The following is a 23,588-nucleotide window of genomic DNA, read 5'->3' as shown; positions in this document are numbered from 1 at the left end:
CGCACCACTTTCCAGGATTGACTACTATGATTCAAATACATTATAGCCTATAGTTAGCTGCTACTTGACAACATTGTTTTAACTCACACATCTTGATCTTGCAACTGTAATCGAGAATTGTACTTCAGTTTTGTGACTTGGTTTCAAAGTGCTTTATACTTTCTTTCCTTGCACTGCATTTTTGTTAAAATGCTCTTTGGCTAACCTTCCAAGGCTAATGCAAGATCACCATTAACACTATTACAGGGAAAAATCAATTATTAACGTGAGTCAAAAAACCATAATAAACCAGCTAGAAGGATTTACCTGCAGTAATGGAGTATGGCAATCTATTCTTTTTTAGGATTACAAAAACTCGGGAGAGAAATAGCCCAGTTTCAAGCTTTATATTGGTTTGTGTACTAACTCTTGTGTATAGCGTGATTAGCTCACTAGCTTAGTATGGTTGTGACCCCAACCTGCAATGTTAGTTGATAAATTTTTGTTTCTGTTTTTATCAAAATACCAAACCTTAAATTCTTTTTGCAATACCTTTCATGGCTTTTCATCATTTTCCTACGATGCAATTTGATAGAACCCGTAAAATCAAGAAGTGAATTGTATATTATTATATAATAAAATGGTGGGCTTAAGAGCTCTACAATGGTGGCAAAACAGAAAAAGGAAATGATAATCCAGAGTCTGGATACTCCTACCAGAGCACAATGCTCCTAACTAGAGAGAAACTCTCCTAACCAACTCTAACAATATTTCTCAATCCCCCCTTCTGCACTATACAATATGCTTGAGACCGAGCATCAATCAAACAGCTTTGGAAACTTACTGGGCTTTTGTAGGATGACAACCATAGAAGTTGGAACACCCCTACTAGAAAATTACATAGAATATCTAGTATGAGTGTTAAACTCGGCATCGGGTACATTAAAATTACAATAATTAAAAACTCTCTGAACAATACATATAACTTCTCACCTGTTAATTCAGAAAAAGTACCACTGACGTGTACTTTATATGGTCTAGCTACTTCTGCTCCTTCCTCAAGTATCATCCTGTCGTATAACAACTCGTATATCTGAAATAAATAAAAGGGATTGGAATGAGACAAGATGTCTCAGTGAGTTCCACCTATTCTAGGCTATAGGCAACCTCGGGGAACCTAGGATCGCCATCTGTTTCTAAACTTAACCCATTTCGGGTTTATAGGATTTCACTACGCATAGCTGAGCGATTAGGGGATAACTAGAATCGCTCTCTCAAATACTACTTTGATTATATAATTCATATAGTCATACTCATAACCTTAATCATAATTTCATAAACATAATCACCATAATCATAATAATCATAAACATATCTCCAATATATCGTATTCTGGTATAGCTTACATTCTGACATACTTATCTACGTATGTTTCCGATCCTTTTCTGATAACAACTAGTTTCGGCTAACTAAGCCGGAATTCCATAACTAAAATTCCACATTTCCTACTTTTGATAAAAAATGCCCATGAACTATTGCTTCGTAGGTAATTCATTCTAAACATAATTTTCATGATAATATGCGTATGCTATGTTAATATTCATGTTGGAGGGTCCTTAAAATTTTTCCTTGGTTCCATAATTTTATTTTTTATTCTCTTTCAAATATTATTCGAATAATTCTTGACTTAAAATTTCATATCATTAATTATACATTTAATTCGTTACTATGAGCCGTACCTCATAGGCTACATTATCTCTCGTGGTAGCAAACGGAATACTATGACCCGTACGTCATAGGCTACATTATATCTCGTTGTAGCAAACGGTATACTATGACCCGTACGTCATAGGCTACATTATCTCTCGTTGTAGCAAACGGTATACTATGACCCGTACGTCATAGGCTACATTATATCTCGTTGTAGCAAACGGTTTACTATGACCCGTACGTCATAGGCTACATTATCTCTCGTTGTAGCAAACGGTATACTATGACCCGTACGTCATAGGCTACATTATATCTCGTTGTAGCAAACGGTTTACTATGACCCGTACGTCATAGGCTACATTATCTCTCGTTGTAGCAAACGGTATACTATGACCCGTACGTCATAGGCTACATTATCTCTCGTTGTAGCAAACGGTTTTTCCATATATTCTCTTTTTTTTTTCTTTTTCTATGAGCATGTTACTCATTTCAATTTTTCTCCTCATTTCCATTCTTCTGCGATTTTCTATAATTCACTGTGAGCATATTACTCATAGGATGCATTTCAAATTTTTCTTTCAATTCTTTACTATAAGCATATATGCATCAATTTCGTTGTTAATTTCCCTCCAACATTTATACTAACATCAATTAATTATGCACAATTAACATTACTATCTAATCACTTATTCTTAAATCATCACTTATAATTAATATAAGCAATCCTCTTACAATTATCACTTATAAATAATATAAGCAATCCTCTAGGTTATCAAACGTGGGAAAACCTCGATAACCTAAACTAACCGACTTGTGAACAAAAGTAATCGTTACATCAATTGTCTTGCTTAGCATTTTCCTCCAATATTCATACTAACATAAACACACATATTAACATACGAGAGATTTTAGAATAAACACATATAATTATGAAATAATCATACTATCTCATAATTTCTATTCAAATGAATCATTCATGTGGCACAATTCTACTACTCAAAATGGAAGGTTTACTAGCTAAGGAACTCACCAGTAAACATCTGGCAACTCTTATTCCTCCTTAATGCTTCAACTTAATTCCCAATAGCCACTTGTGCCTTCATCTTTCCAAAACAGCTTATTTCTCGCAAACCATGCTAAAACCCGTAAACTTTTTTTCCAGCAGAATTATCCAACTTCAAATGCACTTTCCGAGTTCATTACTAATCGGAATCACATGAAATTTATATTTGAATTGAAGGGAATTGAGTGTACAATCCAAATATCCAGCAAACATTTTTCTGTCAGCTTCCTAGAACAGCTTATTCTCCAGTTAAGCACTTCTGCCGGTTTCTAAAATAGCTTAACAAACAACTTATGGCTTTTGCCATATCAATCTCGGCCAAAACTCAAGTTAACAACCCAAACATGTATAATAGCTTCAAAATTACTTATGTAATAACTTAATTTTATAATTCATTCACTAATCCCAAATAAATTCTTAATTCCAACTCCTAACATCATCACATTCTCTAACAATCACAACTTCTAAAAAAAACAAGCTTATTGGAAACTCACCTCAATACAAGCTTCCATTGGATGTCACAAGCTCCAATTTTCACATCTTGGTTCTTTGAACCCTAACCATCCTTCAAGTTGTTAACCCACTATACACTCCTTGCTTCAATCACCAATTTACATCACTTTTCATGATCAACCACCACATACAACACATCCTTGTATATAATCCACTCTTAGGTGCTCCAAAGGCAAACTTACATGAAGAATTCTCATGAATTGGAATGAAATTGATAAGTTAGACCAAGAGAGGGAGAAAACGGTTTTGGGAGGGAGAAGTAATTATTAAACTAGTTTCTTGGTTAAAACTCTACTATGAACTCATTGAAGCATGTACCATGATGATTCCATAATGAATTGTGAATTTTATGAAGTTAGGATTTTAGGTGGTGAGGACCGAATTCTAGAGAAAGGAAGGAGAAAAATTGTGAAACTTAGAGAGAAGTGAGTAGAATAATGTGGAAGCTTGTGGGTTTTCCACTAAAAAAAATCTTGAGTGACAAAATTACTATTTTACCCCTTGCCTAAAAAAAAAATCAAATGGGATATTACATTCTACCCCCCTTAAGAAAATTTCGTCCTCGAAATTTAGAGTTTACCTGATAATAAATATCAATAATTCCTTTATACTTTCGATATTAGACTTCTACATACGTCTGTTACCAACTGATTCTTTTCTTTACCTCCGAAATGTGGAGTTTAAACTCTCTCTGAACTTTCATCATCCTTGAATTCCATGGTTTAAAATATTTTTTTGTTCGCCTACTAAGATTTCCATTAAGGACCGTTGTATGCTCGGTTTGTCACCACTTACTACTAAGCTTCACAGTTTATCAGCCACCATCTGGCGTCGAATACTTCTTTATCAAAATCCGTTACAAAATTTGACACCGTGACTTCCCTCCTTCGTATGCTTCATTCCTCCTAGGTCCTATTCAACTCTCAGACATTTGTTCTAACTGTCATATACTAGTTTGAGTTGATCAGGCTCAAGTAGATATGACATTTAGAATAAACATCCGGAACCCAATGGTCCCACTACCTTTTTATTGAATTTTAATGACCCAAGGCACGATCTGAATCGACCTGCTCTGATACCAAATTGGAACACCCCTACTAGAAAATTACATAGAATATCTAGTATGAGTGTTAAACTCGGCATCGGGTACATTAAAATTACAATAATTAAAAACTCTCTGAACAATACATATAACTTCTCACCTGTTAATTCAGAAAAAGTACCACTGACGTGTACTTTATATGGTCTAGCTACTTCTGCTCCTTCCTCAAGTATCATCCTGTCGTATAACAACTCGTATATCTGAAATAAATAAAAGGGATTGGAATGAGACAAGATGTCTCAGTGAGTTCCACCTATTCTAGGCTATAGGCAACCTCGGGGAACCTAGGATCGCCATCTGTTTCTAAACTTAACCCATTTCGGGTTTATAGGATTTCACTACGCATAGCTGAGCGATTAGGGGATAACTAGAATCGCTCTCTCAAATACTACTTTGATTATATAATTCATATAGTCATACTCATAACCTTAATCATAATTTCATAAACATAATCACCATAATCATAATAATCATAAACATATCTCCAATATATCGTATTCTGGTATAGCTTACATTCTGACATACTTATCTACGTATGTTTCCGATCCTTTTCTGATAACAACTAGTTTCGGCTAACTAAGCCGGAATTCCATAACTAAAATTCCACATTTCCTACTTTTGATAAAAAATGCCCATGAACTATTGCTTCGTAGGTAATTCATTCTAAACATAATTTTCATGATAATATGCGTATGCTATGTTAATATTCATGTTGGAGGGTCCTTAAAATTTTTCCTTGGTTCCATAATTTTATTTTTTATTCTCTTTCAAATATTATTCGAATAATTCTTGACTTAAAATTTCATATCATTAATTATACATTTAATTCGTTACTATGAGCCGTACCTCATAGGCTACATTATCTCTCGTGGTAGCAAACGGAATACTATGACCCGTACGTCATAGGCTACATTATATCTCGTTGTAGCAAACGGTATACTATGACCCGTACGTCATAGGCTACATTATCTCTCGTTGTAGCAAACGGTATACTATGACCCGTACGTCATAGGCTACATTATATCTCGTTGTAGCAAACGGTTTACTATGACCCGTACGTCATAGGCTACATTATCTCTCGTTGTAGCAAACGGTATACTATGACCCGTACGTCATAGGCTACATTATATCTCGTTGTAGCAAACGGTTTACTATGACCCGTACGTCATAGGCTACATTATCTCTCGTTGTAGCAAACGGTATACTATGACCCGTACGTCATAGGCTACATTATCTCTCGTTGTAGCAAACGGTTTTTCCATATATTCTCTTTTTTTTTTCTTTTTCTATGAGCATGTTACTCATTTCAATTTTTCTCCTCATTTCCATTCTTCTGCGATTTTCTATAATTCACTGTGAGCATATTACTCATAGGATGCATTTCAAATTTTTCTTTCAATTCTTTACTATAAGCATATATGCATCAATTTCGTTGTTAATTTCCCTCCAACATTTATACTAACATCAATTAATTATGCACAATTAACATTACTATCTAATCACTTATTCTTAAATCATCACTTATAATTAATATAAGCAATCCTCTTACAATTATCACTTATAAATAATATAAGCAATCCTCTAGGTTATCAAACGTGGGAAAACCTCGATAACCTAAACTAACCGACTTGTGAACAAAAGTAATCGTTACATCAATTGTCTTGCTTAGCATTTTCCTCCAATATTCATACTAACATAAACACACATATTAACATACGAGAGATTTTAGAATAAACACATATAATTATGAAATAATCATACTATCTCATAATTTCTATTCAAATGAATCATTCATGTGGCACAATTCTACTACTCAAAATGGAAGGTTTACTAGCTAAGGAACTCACCAGTAAACATCTGGCAACTCTTATTCCTCCTTAATGCTTCAACTTAATTCCCAATAGCCACTTGTGCCTTCATCTTTCCAAAACAGCTTATTTCTCGCAAACCATGCTAAAACCCGTAAACTTTTTTTCCAGCAGAATTATCCAACTTCAAATGCACTTTCCGAGTTCATTACTAATCGGAATCACATGAAATTTATATTTGAATTGAAGGGAATTGAGTGTACAATCCAAATATCCAGCAAACATTTTTCTGTCAGCTTCCTAGAACAGCTTATTCTCCAGTTAAGCACTTCTGCCGGTTTCTAAAATAGCTTAACAAACAACTTATGGCTTTTGCCATATCAATCTCGGCCAAAACTCAAGTTAACAACCCAAACATGTATAATAGCTTCAAAATTACTTATGTAATAACTTAATTTTATAATTCATTCACTAATCCCAAATAAATTCTTAATTCCAACTCCTAACATCATCACATTCTCTAACAATCACAACTTCTAAAAAAAACAAGCTTATTGGAAACTCACCTCAATACAAGCTTCCATTGGATGTCACAAGCTCCAATTTTCACATCTTGGTTCTTTGAACCCTAACCATCCTTCAAGTTGTTAACCCACTATACACTCCTTGCTTCAATCACCAATTTACATCACTTTTCATGATCAACCACCACATACAACACATCCTTGTATATAATCCACTCTTAGGTGCTCCAAAGGCAAACTTACATGAAGAATTCTCATGAATTGGAATGAAATTGATAAGTTAGACCAAGAGAGGGAGAAAACGGTTTTGGGAGGGAGAAGTAATTATTAAACTAGTTTCTTGGTTAAAACTCTACTATGAACTCATTGAAGCATGTACCATGATGATTCCATAATGAATTGTGAATTTTATGAAGTTAGGATTTTAGGTGGTGAGGACCGAATTCTAGAGAAAGGAAGGAGAAAAATTGTGAAACTTAGAGAGAAGTGAGTAGAATAATGTGGAAGCTTGTGGGTTTTCCACTAAAAAAAATCTTGAGTGACAAAATTACTATTTTACCCCTTGCCTAAAAAAAAAATCAAATGGGATATTACAGAAGTAGTTCCAATTGTGGTTAAGATTGTAACAATCTGACATTGGAAACACACTGGGGTTTGTAGGATGACAACCAATTACTTTGCATATTTAATTCTTATAAAAGTCACTTACAATATCACTCAGCATGCTCAGCCTATATGGTGGTTAAGATTGTAAGACTTCATGGATATTTTTTAGGCCACAATTTGATTGTTAGATTCCAAAGTTATTTCAGAATGCATTGATGGTTAGATGTATCATTTACCTTGTTTCAATCTCAGATTGTCAGACAAAATGATAGAACTATACAAATATCTCGAATCATTGAAAATAAAAATTAGTTCTTAGCCAGAAGCTCAGGATTCGCCTTTATTAGACTTGTGATTTGATACTGTATTCTCAAAGGAAGAGCACTGATGTGACTGTTATTTACAGGTACGGTGAGACTAATTAGAGAGGATGGAGGGTGCATGACTTCATCTCATGATTTGTTTGTTCTTATTGACAGAGAGAATATTTTCTGTAAAACTTTTAGTTCTGAAATTCTGGTGTAATAGCCGAGGATCACTGTTGCATTCAGACTTATAATATTCTTCATTTTCTCTCCTTTCTCAATCATTTCACTGTGTTGTTTAGTTGAGCACCGTCGGTTTTGCTACCTTCAATACCTAAATATAAGCAAGTGCTACTAATGCTTGTCTGCTAATAGCTAGACCCAGAAGAAAAATATAAAAACAACACAGTCAATCTGGAAATTCCGTCCGCCTCTAGATGCGTAATTGCAGCATTTGGGTTCCCTTCATTGTGTTAGGTATGAAGGGGCGGATTTAGTCTTACATTGCCTACAGATACTATCTGTGTAGTGTTTACCTCACCTTACAAGCCTGTTTTGTAAGGTCTTGTTAGACCCAACCCAAATTGTAACACCATGCCAACAACCATTGATCTAACTCTTTTACGGTGAACAATGTATTTGAGTGTGAGTATATAAACCATCAAACTAATGTTTAAACCTGTGATTTTCTAACTACACTAACTACTCACTTTAGAGGAGACAAATCCAACTAGGGGCCTATTTGGATTGACTTATTTAAGCTTATCTATCTGAGAGAATTTATGAAAAAAATCTTATGACATTTTTCATAAGCTTTTTTCAGCTTACTATCATAAGTTCTCCAAGATAGCTTATGAAAACGACTTAAGCGCTTATCATGATAAGCGCTTGTGCTATAAGCTTCAAAATAAGTTCTTTATCCAAACACGGCCTAAATTCCGCCTCTCCTTGTAGGGATTTGAACCGTTGTTCAACATGTTGTGAAATGTGAAAGCCAGCCATCATCAGTACTTTTGTATGAGTTCTTAACCTTGTGTTGGATTGTAGATCATTACTATGAACAATTTTACTCCAAATGATGATACTAATTTGTTTCAAGTAAATATCTATTGTTACATAATGGAAATAATATTGGTCGTGCATAGCTGTAGATTTGTAGCATAGTTGTATTAATTGATTTAGTCTGTTTCTGTATATTATTTTTTTTTCCTTTATTTAGTCCAAACCCAGTAATGCCTCATATGTCATGCGTATTGTGGCTGATCTAAAATATTTGTACACACAAGTGTTGATATGTAATGGAAAAATATTCTAGCTGTTTTGTTATGTCTATGAACAATTATCTCTTGGCACATGATTGTCAATGTGATCCAAAAATTCTCAGATTGACTTGAATCAATATTATTGAATGAAGACACTTCCTTTTTTATCGCTATATTAGATTGTAAAATTGAAATTTAATTCATTAAATTACTACATGATTCAATAAATGGTTTGTAAAGGCTTGAGAATGGATAAGATTTAAACTTGTCCAAAAAGAAACTTAAATGGATTGAGTTGAGAAAAACCTACTGCATACCATCTTTTTATCAAACTTGAAAATGTAAATCCTCCACATAAGGCACAGTCAATAAAAAACTACTAATTTTTCCTATCTTCATAAAAGGACTTGAAACTTTGAATAAATTCCATGACTAATCAGTTTTAGTTAAATTTGATGTCTGTAATCCTTTGCCAAAATAAAATAAAATTGGAGCCTATAATGAGAGTGCTTAAAATGACATCAAATATGAGAATTTTTTCGAATTGTTATTAAAAGATTAACTATATATCAATGCATGACTTGATTTTGAACACGAGATTTTCCACATCTTGGATGTGTGAGTCTAGCTATTTTGTTAAATATGTCAATTTGTCTCGTAAAAATAGAGATAATAATAAATCAATTGATCAATTTCATATTTTGAAAACAAAAAATAATTAGGTAAAATTACTCCAGAGATACTTTATCTTATTTATCTTGTTTGTTTGTTACAAATGAATCCTTTATTTTATTTTTTTCCTCATTCAAATCCTTTATCTCTTGAAATGTTTGCAAGTTAGTTTTTATTTTCTAGGTTTTTATTTTTTTTAAGAACTCCTTTTTAAATTTAAATGTTGTTATTAGTACTTTAATACTCCGTTTCACAATTTAATAAAAAACAAATTATTTTAAAATAAATATCACTTTACATTTTTAATACAACTTAAATTTTTTTCTTTTAACTTTATCTTCAATAAATACTCTAACTTTTCTCTCACATAATTTTCAATATAACTTTAAATTTGATTTTTTCATTCTTCAAAGAAAAAAAAGTTTGATTTTTTCTTATAAAGGAAAGACAGTTTAATAAAAATATTATGTTTAAAGATTATTTAATTCCATTTCATAATCCCGAGATTGTTGTATATGGAGTACCTTCTCGAACCCAAAACCGGTTCACACGGTTGACGACAGGAGGATGGGTGGTAAGTCAAAGCTTGGACAAGTGTCATAATCTGGTTCATTCAACTGAGAGAAACACCGACAACTAATCTAAGGTACAGCAACTTCTTGTTTCAGTTTTCTCAGCTGTTTCATTTTTATCTAATTTGCCATATAGTTTGTTAGTTACTTGCATCAGATTTTCTTGTTACTCTCATTAATTTTGTATTTTGTATTTTTTATTTTTGGAAGAAATAACCTTATCTTCTAGTATTTCATTTTATTTATTACCAATTTTCGATTTTCTAGTTTTTTTTTTTTTGTATGAATTCTGCTTTTTTACCTTTGTTTGCTTAATTAATGTTTTTACTGTCACCACTTATTAATAAAAAATAAAAAAATAAAAACAAGTTTCATAATGTTTGATTAAATATTGAGCTTCATAATTGCTATTTTTATTAGGTTTAACTGCACTTTTGGTCCCCCTGTTTTAAAATTCGACGGTTTTGGTCCTTCTATCACATATTTTGTCAAAAATATTGTGATATGATATGTTCTAAATGAAGTTTTTAAGGGAATTTTGTTACAATTTCATCGATGTTGATCTTTTTCTATCTTCATAGCATATTTCATTTCATTTAAAATTTATCACATCACATTTTTATAGTTCAAAAATATGATGGATGGACCAAAACTGTCGAATTTTAAAATAGGGGGACCAATTCTGCAATAAAGTGAAAATAGGGGGACTAAAACTGCAATTAAGCCTTTTTATTATTATTCATATATATATATATATATATATATATATATATATATATATATATATATATATATATATATATTAAGTAGGTTTAATGGTGTGTTTGTGAATTGTTTTTTAGAAGGCTTTGGAGGGTTAAGTTTATTTATATTTTAATATATACTATTGATGTTTATCATTTTGTTCTTTCAACTATATAGACTTAGCCCTCCAAACACAACCTAAGTGTTCCATTAGAAAGGTAAATGAATCTGTTGATCTTCCACCTATACTCCTTTTCCGTTTCTGTTTCTATAATAGTTTCGCTTTTGCAAATTGCATGCCATTTTGTTTGATAATAAAAAAGTCATAGAGAATTGTATTGTATTGTAACCTATGCAGCCCATACACTGGTGGATATAAACTAGTAAAACAAATAATAAAAGAAAACTGAATGATTGATACACAATGTGCCAAAATGTAATACATTGTCCTGTGAAGTATAGTATGCTACCAGAATCAGTAAAAGTTTCATTTTCTTTTTGGTATTAGATTAGATTAAGGCAACTAATGATAGTTGAATCACCTGCATTTTTTAATGACATAGTTTATAGGGATAATTTCAATTACAAGTAGTCGTAGAAGCTCAAGGGCAGTCCAAAACTTTAAAGGAGTAAGAGAAAAAGGATTATGAGTGGGGAAGGAAAAGTGGTGTGTGTGACAGGTGCTGCTGGTTTTATTGCTTCATGGATTGTTAAGTTTCTCCTCCAACGTGGTTACACTGTCAGAGCCACTGTTCGTGACCCAAGTTAGTGCTTCTTTCTCCTTATATAAATTCATCAGCACAACACTCTTGTCCTTTATGTTTCAGCTATTTGGTTTCCCTTATGAATGATTGGTGTGCAAGCAGGTAATCCTAATAAGGTTGACCACTTGCTTAAACTTGATGGTGCAAAGGAGAGGTTGCAACTCTTTAAGGCGGATCTCTTGGAAGAAGGTTCCTTTGACTATGTTGTTGAGGGTTGTGACGGTGTCTTCCATACTGCTTCACCTGTTCGTTTTGTCGTAAATGACCCACAGGTTCATTCCATGCTATTGTGTATAAATCGTTCAATTGGTGTGCTTGTTATTAGGTTTTATACCCGGCCTAGCTTATTCTTAGACTCTGATACTATATTAAGTTTAATGTTGAGTCTAATTCATCCTTACAAAACCAATTTGTAAGGTGAGGGTGAGGGATGTCACTCTTTATAAAAATATTTTGGGTCTTATCTCCTTTCAATGTGTAACTTGAGTTTTACTGTCTCAAAAAGTAGTTTGTTTCTTAATGCAATCATACGTGTTTTTTTATTTCTTTATGATGAAAGAAGAAAGTTTTTTTTCCTTCAACGTTAATTGATTTTCATAGTTTACTAGTTTAGCGAAGATCATAAGAGATCCTTTCATACACAAACACATGTTGTAAAATGTAAATGAAATTTTGGTAAAGTGATTTTCATACCAGGTTAGCGGAGATCCCAAGACTCAAGAGCATAATTATCGGTGGGTGGAATTGCAAATTTTAGTCCATGTGTGGCAACTGCTGTCAGAGAGGGATGGACATTTGCTTAATAATTGGTAGCTTTTCTTGACCACGGTTCCAACTTCAGCAACCGTGTCTTTCATCATTTCAAAAACTTTTTGAAGTAAAATAATAATACAGTTTTGGAGTATATTGTGAGATTAGTGTGACCAATTTTAGAGTTTTGAATGGGTTGTATGGATATTTTGAAAATATAGTTGAGTTGCTTAAATAATTGAGAAACGTGAAGTAATATAATATATTGGATGGTCCATTTATACTACCAAGTTGGGTGGCATGAATGTGGGGCTCTAAGAGATCCTTTCATACACAAAAACACATGAAATGGCTTCAAATTAAGAACTAAGAAAATTGGGGATGTATGACTTTCCAGTTCATCTGTGTCTGCTTAATGTAACAAGATGAATATATTGTTAAAATTGCAACCAGCTATTTCTGTGAGAATTCGTCTTTTTCTGTCAGGAAAATTCGTAGAGCTTAATAACAACCACACTTTCAAATTGAAGTTCCACTCTATGCGCTATTAACTTTTGATTTCTTTATTTCAGGCTGAGTTGATTGATCCGGCACTGAAGGGAACTCTTAATGTTCTTCAATCATGTGCAAAATCACCATCTGTGAAACGAGTTATCTTAACGTCGTCTATTTCTGCAGTTGTATATGATACAAGGCCGAAAAATCCTGGAATCATAGTTGATGAGACATGGTTTTCAGATCCAGATTTATGTAGGGAATCAAAGGTTAGTACTGTTTTTCCTAAAAGTTATTCAAAATGAAAACTTGAAGCTCTTGAAGTTGGGACATGTTATTTAAATGTGGTTTATCTGAAGTTAGGAATTGAATAATGTGCTTTTAGTTTATATGAGATAAAACCTTGAATGATATTACAAAAGATTCCTAATTAAATAAGGAAACAAGTCATAATATATAATGAAATATGGAACTAATCCAAAGGAACAACTTATGTTACTCAAAATCACTCTAAGATATAATTAAATCATAAGATAGTTTTTTATAAATTAACACCAACTTTCTTGACTACTTCTATTTGTGTTATTAGTTATGGTACACACTTTCGAAGACTTTGGCTGAGGCTGCTGCCTGGAAATTTGTAAATGAAAACAGCATTGACATGGTTGCTATTAACCCAACAATGGTGGCAGGACCTCTCTTACAACCAGAGCTTAACGGAAGTGTTGAACCAATTTTAAACCTAATAAATGGTAATTTTTCTTTAGGAGGCATTTGGAAGAGCTTATTTTGACTTATTTCATGACATAAAAAGCTTATATTAGTTTGTGGATACAAAATAACTAATATAATCAAACTCGTTAAACGCTCAATTTAATTAAGTTGTTTACCTTAACATGCCCTTCAGCAAAGTTATGTTGGAAAAGAATTCTATTATCTGCATTGTCTGTCTCAACAAGATAATAACTTAGGTTTTTCTTTATGCTACACTTCTGGATCTGAGACCCCTTTGTGATTTTGTTAATGATAGATTTGATAAAGAATGGCATAATATTCAATTTCTGATTTTGCAATAGAATTAGTGAACAAATGTTTTGCATAGATAAATATCATAGTTGATGTCATTTTTATGAATTCACTGTACTTGACAATCATCCTCGAGCAATTGAAGGTTGCAATTAGTTTGAACCGTTTGGCATCACTCGAAAAATTAATGGTGCCCTTTCGTATTCAAACACAATCTCTCCAGGGAAATGAAACAAAATTTAAAAGAAACTCAAAGAGGTGTTGATGGTGGGTTGGGTACGAAGAAGTTCATTGACGGTGGGGGGGTGGGTGGAAAGGAAGTTTATCAGAACAGTTTTCACTTTTCAGAGTTAAAAGTTTAATAAACTGCTAACGGTTTCCAGTTAAGTGATTTTTAAAACGTGGTGTCTTGGACCAATGGTTGAGGGAGTGTTCAAAGGAGTGTGTTCGAGAGTTTGTCCTTAGCATTCCTCATAAGAGAATGAGGGCATAATTACTAACGTTTTTAGTTATTTATACCTCAACATGTGTACAATTTTATAATAATTACACTTCCTGTCATGCCTGACTGAGACTACAAGAGTATTACCAAATATTTTTATCTATTTTGTATTGATATTAGATAAGATTTAGGTGTTTAATGACTAAAGAATCTCTGATTCATTGTTACAACTATTGAAGGTGAATAACATTTATAGTGATTGTTGGAGTTATTTTTTCCCTCTTGCTATCAGTCATAATCTGCCAATATTTGTCTTTAATATGTCATTGAATGGTTACTGATTGATTAATTTATGTTTCTTTGATTAATCAATAATAGTGGATTTGCAATGTGAGACATATTAAATAATGTCATATTTATTCCAGACAAGAATTGTCCTCTTGCATAATATAACAACTTTTTGAATTGTTGGATGCAGGTATACCTTTTCCAAATAAAGCATATGGATGGTGCAATGTGAAAGATGTTGCTAACGCCCATATTCTGGCGTATGAGACTGCTTCAGCTAGTGGAAGATATTGTTTGGCTGAGAGAGTGGTACACTATTCAGAACTTGCTATGATTTTACGTGATCTGTACCCAACTTTACAAATTTCAGACAAGTAAGTTCAATTGCTATACCTCTCAAGAATGCATATAAAATATGAATTGGGATCTGCATATTTTGAAAACAGCTGTTTTTAGTTCTTTGCTTGCTTCTTGTTTGAAACACTCGGCATAAAAATAGTAAATATTTTCACAAAAGGACCTTAAGTTTGTAAAATAACATGGACAGTAAAGATTCAACAATTAATTTTAGTTTATTTTAGTTAGGCCTAGCAGTTGGTTTATATTATAGAAATTCAGCACGGTTGAAAATTTCAATTTTCTCAAATATGTCAATTGATAAAAATTCAAATTCCACATAAGCTAGAAATATGGCCTAAATAGAGCTTAGACAATTCTCTCCCTACAAACTGGTTTTCTGGGATTGTAGGCCCAAAGAACAAATTAAGAGATGAATGAAACTTGTTGGAACAAGATTTAGTTGTCTGTGGTTGTTTGTGCTTCCCTTTACTTGGACCATACAAAAAACACAAATTAGATTTTTGCTCGGTGATGTTTCTCTTCAGTTTACTCTATCTCACAAGGGTTATAAAGGCTTCTGTCCTCATGGGAAGTTGTTCATCTCTGAGAATTTTGTTATATTAAACAAAATTCATTTCCCGTGCAAAGAAGTTAATTTTTTTCTTCTCTATTTACTAACATATGCAATCTCTACAATTTTATAAGGTGTGAGGATGATGGGCCGTATATGCCAAAGTATCAGATTTCTAAGGAAAAGGCTAAGAGTTTGGGAATCGAGTTTACTCCTTTGGAAGTCAGCCTCAAGGAGACTGTGGAAAGCTTCAGAGAGAAAAAGATCGTCAACTTTTAATTTGTTGCGATATTCCACTTAATAAATTCATGACAAGATGTTAGTGTCATTTGATCCATGAAGTGAAAGTGAATCCCCCACTTAGTACAATAACATTTTCGCTTGTTGAAAAAATGTTGACAATCTCAATCATGTTCAATTTGTGATTATTATAAACTTTTTGAATAAGGTTTGTAAAGTTTATATTTGGTTAATATTGTTTGAAAATGGAATTACTTTGAGTCCAAAAATCTAGGAACAAGTTATTATTGCATCTTGAAGGATTTTGGGTCTTTGTCTTCATTTTAGACAATAATAAATTTGAGTTAGAAAATTTGTGAAGAGATCAAAGTTATATATGAACCACTATAGGAGAAAAAATAGAAAACATTTTACATTTCTAGCTAATGAACCAAATGATTCAATTCCTCTAAGGTATCAGACTATCAATTGATGAATCCATGATCTTATGAACTGCAAAAAACCAGCAACCAAACCCTCATGTTCCAACAATGAACCTCGGATTTTGTACTGCCATCAAGTCTTTGAAATTGAAACCCTCGAAGTGAGTAATACTGTGTCAATGTATCCTACATCCTAACCATCTAGTAGAAAATCAGAACACGATGCTTGGTTTCATGCATTTGGCTTGGAAGTACAACTCTTCTAAGGAAAAAAAATACAACTCTTGTATTTCAAAAGAAGGAGAAGACATGATTAAGAAGAACACATTGAGAAATTTTAGTACAACATTAAATGGTGAATTAGTATCATCATATATGTATACAAAGTAACCAACCCTCATACCCTTCGTCCATAAGCTTCCCTCCTTTCTCCTCCTTCTACATGACAAAACTTCATCTCTCCTTCAAGATTTTGGGCATGATATCATACTTCATATGCAATATTATTACCTTTGACAATTTTCTTTTATTCATGGTTAAAAGAATATAATTTAACATTTTACCTTGAAATCACCAAAAATGGCTAACCTCTACCCATCCCAAAATTATAAGACAAAATGAAGATGTGTGACAAAAACAGGACATAATATTGTCCGAGTGTTGTTGACAGTAGGTGGTTAGTAACTATCTGCAATTGGACACAGAATACAGAAAATAATGACGAACCATGCTAAGAAAGAGCAACAGAAATTAAATCAACATGACATGAGAGAGTAAGCCATAGCCTTCAAATTGTTCTATAAATAGAAGATTAGCCAACTACTATAAAATATAATAGTAGTTGGGACAGAGAAATTCTTTCTATTTTACATATATATGCAAGAATGAAATTACTGTCATTTCCATAAACCATTTTCTTTGGTCTTCGTCAATAATTTTTTCCACTCTAAATTAATGGAAGCATACTTATACTATTCTTATTTGAGAAGACCCGTACTATTTTTTTAAGAAAGAAGACCCAAACTACTCGAGTCAAATATCAAACAATTTGATGTATCTTTTTAGAAGTCACAAACCTTATACCTCCATCCTGAAAGAGCAGCTTCAACACTTCTCCATCCACATCTGACTGCAAGGTTTGAAAGAAAAAGAAAGTTAGGAGTTGTACTTAGGAAGGATGTATAGTTACAGAAATTGCAAGATCACCTTATCAGGGAGTGAAGTGCCCCACTGATCCACATAACCTATAACTTGTCCATCTTTGATCATATCACCCTGTGGATTTCAAAATTGTAAACAGAAAATAGAGTTTATGCAAAAAAAATATGACAAACCTGGCAAACATTTGAAGAATACAACGTAAAATTACCCTAGTAGAAATATATACGTCAACCTATATCAGAGTATTCAAGATAAAATATATAATTCTGCCACAATCTTTTTTTTTTTTTAATTAATTTGATTAAAAAAGTCAGCATATGCATGTTACCCTAGTTGAAGATTAGCAAAGCATAATTGCTTCTTTGCTCCTTAAATAAGATCAAAACATATAAAGCTTGGGTGATGACATCTATAAACACCTTAAAATAATGGCTTCTCGTATATGTTCGTACAGGTAGAAATTTCAAATCTTTTATAACTTTCTCCTCTAACGTTTCAACAAACACCTATGAACTTATAATGACTTTTTTCATAACTTAAGAAGCATAGACATTTTAATTGGCAAACAGCATAAGCTGCACACTAATCCAAATTGGATCATACCTGTTGATTGTTAAGCAGAGCCTGCTGTGAGAGCTGCAGTTGCTGAGGATAAAGAGCTCCATTAGTCGTCATCAATTGAGAGGCTATATTGGATGACCCCATGGTCCCAATGGCTTGTTGTGTTCCTTGCAGTGACTGTCCTGCAGAATTTGCCGAAGAAAATTGCGAGGATTGCAACAAACCAACTTGCTGTCCGGCTACACCAAACACAAATCCAATCTCATAATCACATTTACAACAATATCCAAACACAAAATCTTGAAGCAAATTTTACAAATTACAACACCAAACACAAAAATTCCAAAATCCTATCTCATAGACTAACAATTATTATTGCAAACAAAAAAATCAAATTTTTATACCGAGGTTAATTGGTTAGACCGTGTTGCACCGGCACCAGACAACATGGGGAAGGGACCACTCTGTCCAGCTAACGCCGACTGTGACAAGCTAGAGGTGTTGCCTCCGATGCCAACAGTCACGCTTCCAGCTAATTGCTGTTGATGAGCAGTATCAGAAGCTGACCCTCCAAAATTGGAAGCACCCACCACCGCCGATGCGAACACCGACGCCTCCGGCTAATTGCTGTTGCTGAGCCTTGTAATGACATTTATAAAAATGACCAAACAGATATTCAATACCATAATCACATTACAACAATAACCTAACACAAATTCAATATCATAATCACATTTGACGCTTGTAAAGGTGGAAATTTAAAGTCTTTTATAACTTTCTCATTCAACTTTTCCATGAATACCTATAAAGTTGTAACGGCTTTTTTCATAACATAAGAAGCATAAACATATTTTAATTGAGAAACGGCATAAGGTGTACACTAATCCAAATTGCGACATAGCTCATACCTGTTGATTGTTAAGTAAAGCCTGCTATCCGTACTGCTGCTTCTGACCATAAAGAGCTCTATTAGTCGTCATCATTTGAGAGGCTAGAACCCATCGTCCCAATGGCTTGTTGCATTCCTTGAAGTGACTGTCCAGCAGAATTCGCAGAAGAAAATTTCAAGGTTTGCACCAAACCAACTTTCTGCGCCAGCTACACAAAACACGAATCCAATCTCATAATCACATTTACAACAATAATCAAACACAAAATTCAATATCATGATCATATTTACAACAATAACCAACCACAAATTCAATGCCATGATCACATTCACAAAAATAACCAAACACAAATCCAATATCATAATCACATCCACTGATTCACAACAATAACCAAACAAAAGTTCGATATCATAATCATATTTACAACAATAACCACACAAAAAATCTTGAGGCAAATTTTACAAATTACAACACCAAACACAGTCTTGAACCGAATTTCACAAATTACGACACGAAGAGAAGAAAAGAAAAGAGTACTGACCAGATCCTTTTTGAGGTCCTTGATATAATCATAATCCCTTGTGCATCAGTCTCATCCATCAGTGGAACTTGCCTATCAAATTCCTGCATTTGGCAAACTTAAACTTTCAAATAAATATATCACACACGCAAAGGATGTAAGACAAACACAATAGGGAATCTGACCTCGTTCATATCATGTGCCATGTTTTTCAAAGTATCCAATCCTTCTGCAATCACATCCAAACCTTCATCCTAAAAGATTCCTATAATTAGATTTGAAATGATGTCCAAGACTCCAAGTTAACATTCTACATATAACATCATGCAAAAGATAAAAGCTCTCTGGTTACAACTTCTAAAAGCGACTTGCCTGATTCATTTTACGCATTTCGTACTCCTGCCTAAACTGACTTAATTCTTTGGTTGGTTCAAAGTATCCATCATCGAGTCGGCCATCTATGATTGAAATAATACACACAAATGAATAGAAACAGTCAATTACAAAGCATCACTTTCATGAACTACTATACCAGCACGTTAGACTTGGACAATTTCAATTACCTGAATGAAATTTAATTTCAGGACGTGAGGCAGAAGCTCCCCAACCTCCAGTTTGTTTGGGTGCAGCAGGAGTGCCATCCGGGATTGCTTGGATTCTCTCGGGCAATGAAAGAACCAAATAATTACGGGCGGCAAATTCTTGCGACGAAAGCCCCTTTACCTGTGAATCCAGAGTACCAATTAAAGAGATGTATAATAATGTCATTATTTCTAAACACTTGTATTGTATGCCACCAAGTTACCAATTGTGCAGGGACAATCAATCAAGGTATTGAGATAATAACACATGCACCAAATAGAATGACCCAACAGTTTTTTTTTTTAAATAATCAGAAGACTTATAACCACAAACGGAAACAACAACAAATCTGCCCCATTCCCAGCCAAAGCAGATCTATTTGATAGGGTAAATCGGTTGACATTATCTCAAAACCCAAAAACACAAACAAAGGCAACATGAGCATCATAAATAAAGTCCTATTGTTCATCTCAAAATAAAAAATCCAGAACACAATATAGTCAAAATTGAGACTTGAATTTACTTATAGCACTTTCCATTCATTGGAAGAGTTTGTCAGCAACACTTACATTGTAGCTAAACACATGAAAGGAAAATACACTATACATAAATATTACACAACTTATTCAATTCCATCATTTCTGATATTACAAAAATCTACAACACATAAACCACAAAAATTTATAAACTAAAAAGAGAGATAATGATAATCCACAATTCAAACCATTTAGAACACTAATTTACTTCATCAGCCATCACTTTGTGTTAAAATTTACTTACATTGGAAAAAGCAAAGGGGAGCAGTTAGTACAAACACATACTTCTCTGGACACTACACACGTTTTTCATTAGATCCACTATGACACTATACTCACAGCAATTGACAATAAAATAATTAAAGACAATTGGTAATAGAAGTAATGGTATTTTTCTAAGAATCAGTTCAAAGTATGCTCACCTGCTTCCGGTTTTTTCCATCGTTCAACGAAATCAGGACATTACATGCAGGCTTGAAAGCTCCAAGAAGATAATTCTATGAGCATAGAATCAAATGAATCAATGTTAGAATTGAAAAACAACAATTACATAACGAAAACACAAGAACCCAATCAAACAAAATTCATGAAACTGTTCACAATTCAATCTTCTATTATCTACCTCAGGCACCTGTTGAAAAACACAAATTCCCAATTATAATAAAATCAAGATCTTCAACCCCAAAATATTGAAATCAAGATCATTGGGTATCTAAAATCAAATTCAAAATCAAATTTTTCCTAAAGTATGAAAAGATCATGATTATCCCCTCAAAAACCCTAAAAAGCGAAATTGGAGCGATACCGTGTAGAGTGCGATAACGACGATAACTATTGAGAGTGCGAATCAATGAAAGGAATTGAGAAAATGAAAGGGATCTAAAGCTGAATGAACCCTAATAGTAAACACATCAATCAGACTTAAGTAACCAACATACCCAAATGCATTTCCCCAAATTTATTTAGCTTCCACAATCAACAGAACCAACCAAAACCAAATTTTCACATATATACAAATAACAAAGTAACCTATATAACATAATGCTTAACACCATCTTCAACAATATCAGGCCATTTCTTATCATCCATATTAAAGTACTGATCTTTAACCATTTTCTTCACAACATGATCTCTAGCATTATACAATAATCAATCTCATTATTATCAGTATCATGCGTTTCCTCAAAATCATTTGAAATATAAATATTATTGTATTATAACTATGTAACAGTCCATATCCATTACACTCGTGTAAAGGTATTAAATATGTGTTGGGTCTACAAAGCACGATTACTCTTAAGATTATGTGTGTTGATCTAACTTCGTTGATATTTGATGCATGTGTGAATTTGTCTAACGACTCCAACAAGTGTTTAAAAAAAATATTCCTTTGTTTGAATTCTCTTCAAACACTCTTAAAACTTGTATAGTATTCGAGATAAACTAAAGATCTTATTTAACTTTTTGATAATAGATGGATGAAAGAATGAAAGCAAAAGACAATATTTTATATATTTTTTGTGGAACAAAATTGGCTAAAAGTTCCAGAACAACAAACTAGAAACCAAGAGAGAAACTGGTTAAGAAAATTAACAGACAAATTTAAAAGAGAAGGAACAACGTCAAAAACAGTGCAACTACTTACACTTGATTAACTTTACTATATACATTAGTCTAAGAGGAGAATACACGTGAGATGAAAACTTTTTGAAGCATTTGAATGACCACCGTTGTCGTGCTTAGTGTCTGGTTGAAGTCGATGCTTCATAGGCTTGCATCAGGGGTGTCTCGCCAATTAAAAAAGTGAGGATATATAAATATGAAGAAAAAAAAAATAAAGGAAATTTAATTGTGGGAATTAAAATTGGAGAGAAATTCACCGAATATTCTCAAGCAGAGAGAGTTATTAATTTCTCATTATGATTCGGTGGTCATTTGCTAACTTATTTAATTTATTTATTTATTTGACAAATTATTTAATTTATTTATTTATTTGACAAAATTTGCTAACTTATTTATTATTCCCTCAAAAATAAAAAACTTATATATCATAAAAAATAACTACAAAGATATGATATGTTCTTTGAAAACTATAACAATGTTTGTATTTTTTTCTCCAACAGTGGTTAATACTACCTCCGGTCTTATTTATAAGAGAAATTTTGGTCAACAAAAGTTAATGTATCTGGTTAAAAAATTGGACCAAATACATTCACTTTTGTTGACCTAAATTTCTCTTATACTTTGATCTCTTAAAAAAATAACTCAAATTTAATCGTCTAAAATGAACACAAAGGCTCAAAATCTATCAAGACACAATTATAATAATAGGATGATATAACAGAGTAAGAATATTGGTTTACATGAACAGATGACACGACTTTTGCAACAAAAGAAAAAAGAAGTCGAAATAAAATTTTCCTTTATTTTTTGGACTCAAAATAATTCCATCATCAAACAATATTAATCCATTTTGACTAAATACAAAGTTAAAAAAACCTTATTCAACATTTATAATGATCACTAAGTATGATTGAGATTGTCAACATTTTGTCAATTACAATCGAAAATGTCATTCTACTAGGTGGGGGATTTACTTTCACTTCATGGATCAAATGACACTAACATATTGTCATTTTGATTTATTAACTCTGTTTTCGCGACAAATTAAAAGTCGAACATCTTTTTTCTTTGAAGTTTTCCACAATCTCCTTGAGACTGACTTCCAAAGGAGTAAACTTGATTCCCAAACACTTAAGCCTTTCCTTAGGAATCTAATATGTTGCCATATACGGCCCGTTATCCTCACACATGATAAAATTGTAGAGTGCATATGTTAGTAAATAGCCAAGAAAAATTAACCAATTAAATTCAGGGCGCAAAAAAAGGGCAGAAAATTCATTCAATTATAAATTATAATTAGGTACAAGATATTAGTACTCACTTCAATTTTTAAGTTGGTTTTATCAGCTATAATCAGTTTTGGTTAGCCATAGTTAGTTCCAGGACTTGAACTCGTGGCCTTTCAATCATGTGACATCAATGTTACTGTTGCACCAAAACTCTCTTTTGAAAATGAATTTTGTTGAATATAACAAAATTCTTAGAGATGAACAATTTTCCTTGAAAACATAGACATTT

The 23,588-nt window shown here is 32.8% G+C and overlaps 2 protein-coding genes and 2 long non-coding RNA genes across 6 annotated transcripts; 1 reads left to right on the top strand and 3 right to left on the bottom strand.

Moving 5' to 3' along the window:
* Positions 1-73: 73 nt before the first annotated feature.
* LOC146899798 (uncharacterized) lies at positions 74-428 on the bottom strand. The gene is made up of 2 exons (XR_015024103.1): positions 307-428; positions 74-237 (listed from the first exon to the last, which is right to left on the bottom strand). It is a non-coding gene; the product is annotated as an uncharacterized LOC146899798 (long non-coding RNA).
* A 145-nt stretch (positions 429-573) lies between these two features.
* LOC146899797 (uncharacterized) lies at positions 574-7,196 on the bottom strand. Its single transcript, XR_015024101.1, has 4 exons — positions 6,215-7,196; positions 2,720-4,567; positions 973-1,072; positions 574-867 (listed from the first exon to the last, which is right to left on the bottom strand). It is a non-coding gene; the product is annotated as an uncharacterized LOC146899797 (long non-coding RNA).
* A 2,479-nt stretch (positions 7,197-9,675) lies between these two features.
* On the top strand, positions 9,676-16,026 carry LOC146899796 (cinnamoyl-CoA reductase CAD2-like). Of its 2 annotated transcripts, none has more exons than XM_085739069.1 (7): positions 9,676-10,190; positions 11,424-11,624; positions 11,727-11,896; positions 12,947-13,138; positions 13,459-13,621; positions 14,816-14,999; positions 15,670-16,026. In XM_085739069.1, the coding sequence occupies exons 2-7, from the start codon at positions 11,507-11,509 to the stop codon at positions 15,812-15,814; spliced, it is 972 nt and encodes a 323-aa protein (XP_085595195.1). In that variant the 5' UTR covers positions 9,676-10,190; positions 11,424-11,506; the 3' UTR covers positions 15,815-16,026. The 2 variants fall into 2 exon arrangements, with proteins under 2 accessions (XP_085595195.1, XP_085595196.1); XM_085739070.1 differs by having other exon boundaries at positions 9,743-10,190; positions 11,431-11,624.
* A 487-nt stretch (positions 16,027-16,513) lies between these two features.
* On the bottom strand, positions 16,514-21,528 carry LOC146899795 (syntaxin-71-like). 2 transcript variants are annotated; one of them, XM_085739072.1, is made up of 11 exons: positions 21,386-21,528; positions 20,870-20,928; positions 19,893-20,052; positions 19,702-19,787; positions 19,515-19,583; positions 19,351-19,433; positions 18,828-19,017; positions 18,324-18,558; positions 17,962-18,158; positions 17,404-17,472; positions 16,514-17,326 (listed from the first exon to the last, which is right to left on the bottom strand). In XM_085739072.1, exons 1-7 carry the CDS (start codon positions 21,393-21,395, stop codon positions 18,984-18,986), a joined length of 501 nt encoding a protein of 166 aa, XP_085595198.1. In that variant the 5' UTR covers positions 21,396-21,528; the 3' UTR covers positions 16,514-17,326; positions 17,404-17,472; positions 17,962-18,158; positions 18,324-18,558; positions 18,828-18,983. The 2 variants fall into 2 exon arrangements, with proteins under 2 accessions (XP_085595198.1, XP_085595197.1); XM_085739071.1 differs by lacking the exon at positions 19,351-19,433.
* Positions 21,529-23,588: the final 2,060 nt, after the last annotated feature.

Source organism: Medicago sativa, chromosome 8, assembly GCF_051527215.1.
Source record: "Medicago sativa cultivar Bolivia chromosome 8, Bolivia_mono, whole genome shotgun sequence".
Taxonomy (NCBI): Eukaryota; Viridiplantae; Streptophyta; class Magnoliopsida; order Fabales; family Fabaceae; genus Medicago; species Medicago sativa.
This window is presented reverse-complemented; position numbering and strand designations above follow the sequence as displayed.